Source organism: Ambystoma mexicanum, chromosome 1q, assembly GCF_040938575.1.
Source record: "Ambystoma mexicanum isolate Mex_15411 chromosome 1q, UKY_AmexF1_1, whole genome shotgun sequence".
NCBI lineage: Eukaryota > Metazoa > Chordata > Amphibia > Caudata > Ambystomatidae > Ambystoma > Ambystoma mexicanum.
In genome coordinates this window covers 1,163,334,133-1,163,346,310 of record NC_090922.1, presented here as the reverse complement: position 1 = coordinate 1,163,346,310, position 12,178 = coordinate 1,163,334,133, and the positions used below count along the sequence as shown (strand labels likewise).

Genomic DNA, 12,178 nt, shown 5'->3' with positions numbered 1-12,178 from the left:
CTTTCATCATGCACCTTTTGATCGATGGCATGCACCAAAATATCATCCTGAAAGCAAATGATTCCCTCATCACCCTCAAACAGTTTGTGCATGATCCTTTGGAGTACCGAGGCTGCTGATACTAGCCCAAAAGTTAGTCTTCTGTATTGGTATAATCCATCTGGTGTAATAAATGCCGTCAATTTTTTAGACTCTTTATGCAACTTAACTTGATGGTATGCTGATGTTAGGTCAAGAGTGGAGAAATATTTCGAGGGTCCAATGGTAGACACAATTTCTTGTATATTAGGAAGTGGGTGCCCATCTGGTATCACCCTCTTATTTAATTCTCTCATGTCCCCACATATTCTTAATTTGCCAGATTTTTTTCTTAGCACTACCAGTGGTGAAACCCATTCACTAGCATCTATTCTTTCAATAATTTTCTGATCTTCCAATATTTTGATCTCTTTTCTCACCTCTTCTCTCATAGAAATCGGAATATTACGCAACTTCTGCGCCACGGGACTGTGGCCTGGTTTCATTTTGATTTCGTGGACAAAACCACGCAGGCATCCTATTTCCTTCCTGAATGTTTTTTTCATCATGTCATCATTTCCAGTGGTATCTCTAGTTCCTTGGATTTGTCTAGTACTACTTTCAATCAAATATACTGACTTGTCAGATGCAGCATCTAATCTAACTTTGAGTTTGCTCTGATGGGTCTAACTCAACAAAGGTGTTCTTCCTCCTTTAGTTATGTATATCTTGCCATTTGCTCTCCTCCCCTTGAATTCGAGTGACCCCCAGAACCATCCAATGACACCTATTTCAACTTCTCCGTAAGCTATGGGTCTTATGTCTGGCTCTTGTAAATACTCATGTTTTTCTCTGTCCCAAAATTTCTGTGATAATAGAGTGTATTTGGCTCCTGAATCAATCATCATTTGATGTCGGCTCCATCAACACACACCATGGCTTTGGGACTTTCCATTTCTTGTTCATTCTCTTCATCGGTTACAACAAATACGCATTCTTCTCCATCTTCATCACTATATTCATCATTCCCTATCCAATTGGTGGAAGTGTTCTGCATTCTGCAACATCAGGCATAATGTCCCTTGCCCTTGCATTTCCCACATATAATTTTCAGAGCAGGGCACTCTGGGTTATCTGCCCAATGATCCGAGCCATCACATCTGTAGCATCTCCCTGCATTTCTTTTTTTGAAGTCATCCCTCCGTCTGCGTGGACTTTTCTTCCTCCCATCACCATTATTGATTCTGATGCTTGGTTTCTTTCTTTTCTGATCACTCCAAGAGACTCTGCCATTCCTCTCTGAGTTGTATCCTCTACTGGATCTTTTTGTTATTTGAGCTATATACTCATTACTCTTAATCATAGTGGGTATAATGGTTTTATCCTTGGACATTTCCTGTTTAATGTCAATAGTCTGCATTCTGCTCTCCAATTCTTTAACACATCTCTCGGTGTGCTCCACCTCCTTTGCTATACGCAAAACTGTGTCCAGAGTGGGGTCATCTTCAGCCCACAGTCTTTCTCTTACTTTAGTACTCCTACACTCTAACATGAATTGATCCCTTAATCTCTCATCCAATTGAGCATTGAAATTGCATGTTTTAGCTAATTTTCTCAAATTTGTGATGTATTGTTCCACACTTTCACCTTCTCCTTGAGTTCTTTTCCCAAATTTATAACGTTCCAGAATTGTACTCAATTTGTTCTCATAATGTTTGCCCATCTTTTTCACTGACCGTTCATACTCATTCAGGCCAGTATCCTCATCCGACAGGAGATCTGGTAGATCTTCAAACTTCTCCTGTCCTGCTGGGCCTAAACAGTGCATTAATAGAGACTTTCTCTTCTCTATGCTGCAGTTTTGACCACATACCACGCCAGCATAATGTTCAAATGACCTAATCCATCTTTTCCATGGAATTGCTGGTTCACCAACATCTGACAGGAAAAACATGGGTGGTGGCACGCTATTGAAAGTCATGTTGAATGAAGTTTTTACTAGGCAGATATACAGGAGTATATACAACGGCTGTGCCTAAACCTTCCAATAGGCACAAATTGTTCCAAGCAAGATTAACACAATCCTTCCATATTGTATCTCACAATTTGCGTGTAGCAATGTTATTATTGCAGTAGAACTGAATGTTGCTTGCCCTCTATGTTCACGTGACAGTCACTAGGCTATTTCAGCCTTTGTAGGTGCACTTTATCGTGTAAAATACGGTAATTATTGATGCAGGAAAACAGACGTTGTCAGGACTTGTAAATGCACTCGTATTCTGTGTAATACGGTAACTTTCAGCATTTGCAGGGAGGAAGGCGTGTCCGGACAGTCTACAGCCGGAAGACAGACACACACACAACGTAATAAAACAGGCGGGGCTGCGCAGGTACTCACTTGCTTAGACACTCCAGCGTTTATGCACATGAACTGGAGATGTTGTCACAGCGGAGCGGCAACAGCGTCACGTATAGCTGCACAGCCTGCTCTACGCCTGCAGTGACACAGCTCATTTCACGATCGAAGCAGAGCGCCCACAGCTTTTGGTCCAGCTGCACGGCCGGCTCGACATTTATGGAGGTGATTGTCCGTTGCTGGAATGGGATCAGGGGATTTGCGAACAGTATAGGTGGAGATACAAGGAAATAGAGAGGGGGGGGTGGGGCCAGAATCCTCGTCGCCACTTGAAGTGGTCAAATACGGCAAGGAGGCTAAATAGGTAATTAAATGAGGGTTTTATTATAGCTCAGTAAAGGTGGACAGGCCCCACCGACTGAGGGCAGCAACTGAAAGACACGTTTGAATGTCGCGTCTCTGTCACTGCGTTCCATGCATTCCATTCATCCTTTCATCACGAGGGGAGCTTGCGCAGTGCCTCGTGATGAAAGAATGACATGTACACTACAAAATGTTGCCCAAATCGCATAGTAATGTGAAGTAAAAAAAAGTATTATAGACTGTTGAAAACAGGAAAAGTACAAAAAATAGATTAAGCAAAGGAGAAATTAAAGATATCTGGAAAGTGGGTAAGTCCAATCACCAAATGTAAAGGTTGAAATAAAAATAAAAATAAATCCAAGTCACTTACCAAATCCAAGCTCACAAATGGAACTGCTACTCACCATGAACCCATCACAACTAAATGCTTTACGCATTATCTGGTGGCTGAATGAAATGCTACCACAGATAAACAGCTGCTGGCAGAGACAGTCTACAAGCAACCTGACATTCGTGGCTTCTTAAAAGCAAAAACCTCACTTAACAATGGGAGCACTAAGACAATTATGGCTAAGACACATGATGATTCCTCTATACTTGCAGGCCTAAGTGTGCTGTTTAATAATAAGAATCACAGCACAACCGGTGTACAAACAGGAACCTCCTCTGAAGCTCGCGGCCTGGTGGCACGTGGTCCCCCTCTCCCACCACAGCACTGAAGATAAGCCTGCTTGGCTAATAAGAGCTCTGGACTTGAAACACACTGGGCACTTGTTGTGAATCTTTCTTTATTCTTCAACATCTTTAAATTCATATAAAAGAAAGAGTATGTCCACCTTGTTGTACAGCAGTGCGCAGCAGCACCACGGTGCCAGTGTTTGGCGTGCATGGCCCTGCTGCTGCTTCTGATATTGGTCCCTTCCTCCTTCTTCTTGACCAATCAGGTGAGCCAGCCCCCCTCCAAGGCCTGTGATCTATCGCCCCGGTCTGAGCCTATCCAGGCCTGGATGGTCCAGATGCCCCCCCCCCCTTCTACCCTCAGCATCCCAGCGCATATTATGAATATTTCTGGATTTGAAGGGCTGACTCTGAACCGTTGCACATCACACACCACATCCACAAAAACCCCTGCAGTCTAACTTGTGAGTAGTCAGCTTATTGTTTTCCAATCCCCAGTGACTAGCAACTAGCAAATTGCATGCCATGTGTTAAGTGTGTCTTGCTTGAATTTGGAATGTGGGTGTGCATACACCTGTAGCCACTTTGTATGCCATGTGTTCAGTGTGCCTTGCCTGATTTTCGAATGTAGGTGTTCTTACACCTGTAGCCACTTTGTATACCATGTGTTTAGTGTGCCTTGCTTGATTTTCGAATGTAGGCGTTCTTCCACCTGTAGCCACTTTGTATGCCATGTGTTCAGTGTGCCTTGCCTGATTTTCGAATGTAGGTGTTCTTACACCTGTAGCCACTTTGTATACCATGTGTTTAGTGTGCCTTGCTTGATTGTCGAATTTAGGCGTTCTTACACCTGTAGCCACTTTGTATGCCATGTGTTTAGTGTGCCTTGCTTGATTTTCTAATGTAAGTGTTTTTACACCCTTAGCCACCTTTCGTTGGATGTGCATAGAATCCGTCCCCCTACCCCCATTCTCCATCCCTTACTCTCCTTCTATGTGTTTCTTGCACTTACTACTCTGTTCGTCTTACCCTATACCCCCCTCTCTCCTTCTTAATGTATCGCTCCTTCTTTATTGTAACGACCGTCAAGAACATGAAATATTTTTGTCACATGTTGTAAGTCTGTATTCCTCTTGTCCTATGTTGTACCACTAAAACGCATAGCACTTGCCCATTCTGAATTTACCAACGCCTATTAAGAATGTTAATCTTGTTTAGCTTCTCACCGTACCTACGTTGGAGCGCTTTGAAACACTTGTTATTTGTATAGCCGCTATATAAATGACCAATAAATAAATAAAATACATATGCATGACTAATTTTGAGTCTCATAAGAATATCGTGGTGCCTTTTCAAAATGTGCCTCCCTGCATCCCCTGTGACCTTAATGTGCTACGTACCAAGCAAGAGGTTAGATCTACAGTCTTTCAGCAAAACTAGCTACACAATGCCAAAAATCCAGTAATGGAAGCTAGTAAGGGTCGGGCTTTGAAATTCCACAGTTTATTTTAAACTCCTAAGCATTGTACTCTAAATTGAAGGGCTAATCTAAATCTATTTCACCTGTCGTTATCCCGACGTATGATCAACACTAATGATCTTATGACAGTAGAGCAACCCAAACAGGTTGACTTAGGTACCGCTATTATATATTTTAACTCTGAAACACTTTCAACAGAATTATTGTGTAACGCTGCTTTAGCTGAAATTGGGTGACAAATGTTGTGAACCTAGTAAAATTAACAAGGGTAACACTGGTATGGTCATTTTCTTTAATAATTCCAACCACAGGATCATATCGCAGTTGAAGTCACACAGCATGGCACTAGAAATATCTATACACACCCAATTAGTTCTGTTGAAACTGTCATAATGGAAGAGGAACATTGGTTATGACTACCTAGCACACTTTAAGGATATTCAAAGACCCTAACAACCAGCAACATATATTATCCTAGTACACCAGGGGCCACTCTCATTATAAGGAAGAAGGAGGTATAGGAGCTTCACTGGATGATTTTATCGTGGTCGCATTGCAGGAAACATGGGCTGTTCCGTCTTTTTGTTGTGATGGTAGGAACACAATACAAACAAATGCTAAACAAGGAATAAGGGGAAGACCCAAAGCAGGTTTGCTCGTTAGAGTTCATTATAAGTACGCAATTGAGCAAATCGCCATTGATACTGAATATTTTCTTGCAGATATGATAAGGGAAACTGGTTGGGTACTTGGTAACTGGTAAATTATATGCTCGGTCACCTACATTGGTTTATGGATTCACAAAGACAATAGGCCTCATCACGAGTTGGGCGGTATCCCAGCAGTATTACCACCGGGATACTGCACGCGCTAATAGGGTTACCTCCCGGTCCAGTGCTGTTAGCGTCAGATCAAGGGTTGGGCGGTAATGCACCTGAGAATGGCCATTTGTCCAGTGTATTTACCCTCAGCTTGGAGCTGGTGGTAAATGCTGCCAGATTCATGTTTGGGCGGATCCTTAAAAACAGCGGTAATAGCATTACCCCCACATTTTAGGGTTACCGCCCAACTCGTAATGAGGCACAATGTCATGGTTTCCTTTTAGAGTATGAGTTATTTATCAAGAATGTAGTCCGAGAAACCTCCCACAATTTGCAAAAATCTGGAAAAAAGTTTTGTGACTATACAGACACTAGAACTCTATCGTCAATGGTTGGAGGGAATAGGAGTAAACAGAATCTTGATCCTTAGCAGCACCTAGCTCAAATATGTAACAATAACGATGCTTGATCATTTTGGCAGTTGGTAAATGGCACAAATCACAATGAGGAACTCATGTTGAAAGCTTCAAACGAAGCCTGGGAAGAGATTATCTTGATTTCAATTGGGAATATGCCCACAATACCCCATTTAACGGTCCTAGGTGGAGATGAATGGATGTTTAGACACAGTGCTGGTAAAATTGCTAACCTTATCACAAATAGCAAGAGTTTAATAGCCCCTGTACCTGACAGCATCTGTAATGTTCATTTGCTATTTCTCACTATTGGTCACACTGAATATTTACCTAAGACGTATTTGGAGAGTATTGTTGTCCTGGTATACAAAAGGTGCCCTTTGAATTAACCGAAGAGCTACCGCATTCTTGCAATGTTAGATGCATCATTTCCACCAGCGTACTGCTGTCTGAAGTGTACAAGTTGGTAAAAGAGAATGAAATCTAGCCTTTCAATCAAACAGGCTTCTGAAACTTCCACTTTAGATTCTTGCCAACATCATGGCTCTGACCACCATTGTGGAGAGTACATGGAGTATTTATGAGCAACCAATCTATGTGGCCTGTGTATATTTCAGTGTAGCCTTCAACAGTATCACTAGAAATATACTCTGGAACAAATTAAATGAATGGGGTATCATCTTCATCCTCAAACCACGGTTACATTAAGATTAGATCTAAAGTGTACACTGTCCGATGCCCTGCCTAACTATAAGGGGTTGAAACAGGGCTGCATCCTGGCCCCGCTATTGTTTAATCTCTATATGGCTGACCTTACTGCACACTTGGCCTCAACTGATTCATTCCCTCCCAAACTTTGTTCTACTCAGATCTCTTGGCTTGGCTATGCTGACGACCATATATTATTGGATCCTACTCACAGGAGGTTACAAGTTCTACTAAATAGTTTATCAGACTATGCCAAATCCATGGATCTAGTAATTGACATCACAAGCACCAAGGTAATGTCCATTCTCCTGCGAATGAGAAAACAGAAGCGTATTAGCGTATTGTTACCTGGAGTTTGGATGGCCACCGGGCTGAGAGCATTACCCATGACAACTAATTGAGAGTTACCATTGACCACCACCCTAAATGGACTGCCTAACTGGGCAAGACTGGGGTTGTGGAATGCCAATTAATTGGCGCCATTAAATAATTTGCAGTGCAGCACGCTGGCTTCTCCTTGTGATCTTTAATTGACATATGTAAGATCAAAATCCTACCTAAAACAATGTATGGGATTGAGGTTTGGGCATGTAAAAGAGAGAATGACTTAAAACTTGAGAGTCATTACTTAAAGTAAAAGTAATATCAGGTGTAGGTAGATTCAGATGGACATACAATGGGAGAGATCATGGTCCATGGAAGATGTGAAGAGAAAAGCCTTCAGTTTTCTATGCCAGCTGAGTGGGCTGGGTTCTAATGTTAAATGAAAGGGTAAGTTACAGTAAGACGGTGTGGATTCTAGAAACCATTGACATAAAACCAGCTTCTTCTTTTGTTCCTGGAGATGCTTAAGATGTCTGTGAGAAAGTATGTGCCAAGACTATATATAAAAAGCCGTGCAAGTTAAGAATCCTTTGTTAAATTAAATACAACATTTGATAAGGATCCAGTTTAACACATACTAGCATAGGTGTGCTTTTCTTATGAGTCCACACAGTAGGCCAGTTGGATATCAGAAGAGCAACTACGTGAAGTAAAGCATTGAGTGTGGTTGGAATATTGCTTAAGTGAGGATTGTAGTACCAGAGACAATTGGGATATGAATAGGGCTTTTAGCGTAGACAGAAATGGTTGGTGATGCGAAACTGGTCTGCTGGCAGGAGATGACTTTTTTGGAGAGAGTGATGTTGATGCGGTGATAGTGATGAAAATGAGCTGATTCTACTGTTTCTTCAATGTGGGTTTTGTGAGCAAGATGTGAAGGGATTTGGCATGAATGTAAAGGAAGTGTGTGATGATATTGAAGGTTGTATGAAGTCCTTGAGACACCATTGGGATTTTCATTCCATCATCCCCACAAAAAGGCAGGTGTTCTATTTCACATTGTTACATTAAATTCCTGTCATAGTTACATATGCTGCCATTATTTTCCTTTTTGCAAGGTTTGTTCTAATTGCTTTGATTTTAAGATGTTTTTTAGGTACTAAATAGTCATGTAGTCACTATGCAGCATATCATTTACTGTTTGATATATTTGAAGAAACAATGGTCATAAATATTTCGATGAAGTCAGAGGGTTGGCCAAATTTGTATTCCGTTCAGATACATACGGCCTCATTACAAATCAGGCGGTAGCCGTGCCGGTAAAATCGGCACGGCTGCTGCCGGAGTTGTATTTTTTCCGGCACCCGTTAATGGGCAAGAACCGGGTCATCCGGAGTTAGGCAGACCTGGTACTTGCCCATTTTTGGGTGCCGGAAAAAATACAACTCCGGCAGCAGCCATGCCGATTTTACCAGCACGGCTACCGCCTGAGTTGTAATGAGGCCGTATGTACCTGAACGGAATACAAATTTGGCCAACCATTCAGAGTTGTGCCGGTGCATCTGACGTGCTGTGCTCATGGGTGCCGGTCAGCCCGCCAGGAAGAACCTGGCGGGCTGACAGGCACCCGTGACCACAAAACGTAGTATGGCGGTCCGGGAACTGCGGTACCGGCATGCTTACTGGTACCGTAGTTCCCGGACTGCCTGGGTCATAATGAGGCCCATAGTATCTGGCAGGAAATTACGAGCCATGCCATATTGATGATTTTGCAGTATGGAGCTGGGGGACCGAGTCTAAAGTCTGCTGCAAATGTGGGTATCAAGTCTTTTGCCCCAGATCTATGGCTGGCAAAAAGTAATAAATACTGAAGCCTGCAGAGCCCCATGCCGCGCCACACTTGAGTGCATGGAGGGAGTGATAGACACGGCCCAGAAGAGGGAAGTCATGGGTTTGGGGAGGAGGTAAGTGTGTATATGTCCAGAGAGGTTCTGAAATGAATTCCCACCAGAACCGGAGAAGGTGGGGTTAGGGTGGTTGGAAGAGTGGCTATCAAGACCCAAATTTGCTTGCATCTCCACCATCATTTAACTTTCATGCTGGCACACATACTGGAATCCCTGTGAAAAGGGATCCGTAGGCATTTATGCTAATGTCACCTTCCATGCGTGTACATGTCACCCAGCATTAACCATTATTTTCCGGAAGGGAAGTGAGCAAACATGGAACCCTGTGACCACCCCGAGTCATGTGACTTATACCCTCTCTGTAAAACCAAAGCAAATATGACTGTATGGGGACGACCACAGACACGCAAGTGTTAGAGATCATAGTCCGTCTTCGAAATCATTTAAAATGGCCCTCATTGTGGCAGCCATTTTATCAGCCTGTGAAGAGTGTGTGAGTTTCACTTTCCAACAATAAAGTCAGTACGAACTAAGGTGTGAGGAGTGTGCTTCTTTTCTGCAAGGCAGCATTCAGCCATAGAGTAAAGTGTCTTAATATCGGCCCATGCAATGTCTGCACAGGGCTAGACGTTTTATTCCCAAATTACCTACTATGGTTTTATGGTCTCAGTGGGCGACTGCAAATGAAATGTTGGCTAAAATCAACTGCTGCTTTAATCTAAATTGGATTTAATATGAAGAACAGCAGTTGTCACAGCTTCTCTTTCAACATTGTGATTAGAAGTTGCAATAAAATTTAATTTTCTCCTTAAAAAGCCTATTTCGAAAGTGCATTTTACTGCTAGGAACATATTTTCAACATTAAACCTGTGACATCTCTTGGTTGAAAATTCCAGGATATTAGAAACTAATGGGCACTCCTTAACTCTTTTCTTTCAGATGGCTCGTATGTATCAGTCCCATCTCCCCTTGGCAAGATTAAAAGCATGACTAAAGGTATTTTAATGGAAGAACGAAAAATACATTGCACATTTAATAGGACAGCTGTTTGATAATTTGAGACTGTCCCCCACCGCCAATCAAACTGAAAGCCCCTCAGTACCTTGTTAACACCATATTATTATAGAATACACAATGGACCACTGTGACCAAATCGCATGTGTGTTAATGAAGCAAGCCTTGCAGCTGGTGTTGGTAGACACAGCTGCACGCGGACTGCATGCACTGTTGTGGCTGGGAACATGAGGCAAAGTTGTGTGCTGTCTGTGCACAGCTGCCCTTGCGGGACCGTGAATTGATGCACGGGTTTCAGGATAGAGCCATATCCATCAACTGCTTGAGTAGCTCGCTTTTTCCTGATGGGGGCAGATGCGGGCTTCCCGCCTTGCACCTGTGAGTATAATTGCCAGGCTGTACACTACACGTCTCTAATGGTGATGTTAGCCACACAGTTGAACATTCATTGTGCATGTGACTAGTGCTGCTGTTTTTTTCTTTTTTTTACAGGATTGTGTGCTGTGTTCGCAACAACATGTTTTTATGTGCCCAACATGCACCATAAAAGCATTCACTCACAATTGTATCTATACAAGTGAAGTTTGTCTAAATAAACGCTTTTGGTTAATGAGAGTTCACAAGGGGTGGACCAGGAAGCCAAAAAGGCCCTGGAAAGAATGTTTAAAGGGGCCTAATTTTGCACATTTTGAGCTCGCCCAATCATTTTCTAATGATAACATTTGGATGGAGGAAACAAAATGGTCTCCAGCCTACAAACCACACCCTTCCTCTTTGAGGAGCATGTTCTATACTGCAGACCGGCCTCATTTTTTTGTGTTATGGCTTAAAAGAGTATCCCTATAAAACATAAACATCAGATGTTTTAGTGTTTCTAATTGTTTATCTGATGTAAACAATCTCCATGATATATTGTCTTTAATGATATTTTTTCTAGGTCCCAGAACTTTCATTGTCACTATAAGATTCAGATGAAATTTCAAGTACATTGTACTTCTCTATGGGCAGGGACTTTGTATGAGGTATAATAGAAGAGTATCTCTTTGTCTAATCAATTTTGCATATTCTCTGTAATGAGTAAGGGTTTTAATCCACTCCTCAGTGTTTCCCCAATCCCAATTGAAGAGTTTCTTTTTAATTCTAGTAGGGGTACTAACTAAAAGCACACAATTAACTCTGAGCATTTTCAGAAGAATATCATTTATAGTCATAAAAACATTAACAACAGATCTGTAGTATGCAGAATTACCTAGAGGTCCCCATAGAGTAAATCTGGTTTGAGATCTAACACTTTGTAGTAAAGTCTATCGGCCTCAATACAATTTAGGACGTTTTTTTACTGCCACCCGGGAATGGGCAATTACTGGGTCATTACGGCCCTGCCGGACCCGGTAATTGCCCATTCCCGGGTGCCAGTAAAAATGCTCCTCGTTCCCATTGAGCCCGGTGGAAATGGGGAGGCTGGATGCACCGGCACATTGAGAATGGTGCCGGTGCATCCGGCATGGTCTGCTCGAGAGTGCCGGTCCGTCCGCCAGGTCAGACCCGGCGGCGAAAAGGCACCCACGAGCAGACTCGTAGTTTGCCCGTACGGTAACAACGGTACCAGCAAGCTTACCAGTACCGTTGTTACTGCACCGGCAAACTTGGAATGGGGCCCAATCTTCCTGCATAAAACCTCACTTTCCAGAGATACTAATGCCTGTAGGTAAAGACTTCTTCCAGATCAGGTCTTTGGATTTTTTGAGGAAATACCAATCCTTATATATTCTTAATTCCAAACCGTGAATTAAGATAAGTACAATTTTGATTTTTATAATATTTGAATAATGGGGCACGCTCACATTTACAATATTCATTGACCCTTTTCAATTGTGCAGTCAGTGGTTTGGATTTTACTCTAATCAGTTCCCCAAAGGTCCCTAAAGAGCCTTAGTTTGAAATTTTAAAACTCAAATATATCAATTTTTTCACGCTAACGTAACTCTACCAATAGGCCAACACAAGGTATGGATTTACTTTCAGGAAAGCCCTGGGAAAGACCTATTCCTGTTTGAATAGGTCTGGATATATCACCTTTTGAATTAACTCGC

General features: G+C 42.3%; 1 protein-coding gene across 2 annotated transcripts in view; it reads left to right on the top strand.

Annotated features, from left to right (window-relative positions):
* Positions 1-12,178, top strand: part of TNNI3K (TNNI3 interacting kinase) — a 3,214,557-nt gene that overhangs the window by 860,731 nt on the left and 2,341,648 nt on the right. Inside the window, exon 13 of one of the 2 annotated variants that reach the window (XM_069641909.1) lies at positions 10,011-10,067. The exons of the other annotated variant lie outside the window; for it this stretch is intronic. Within the exon in view, the coding sequence (XP_069498010.1) occupies positions 10,011-10,067 (57 nt within the window). The remainder of the gene's footprint in view (positions 1-10,010; positions 10,068-12,178) is intronic. 2 annotated transcript variants of the gene reach the window in all.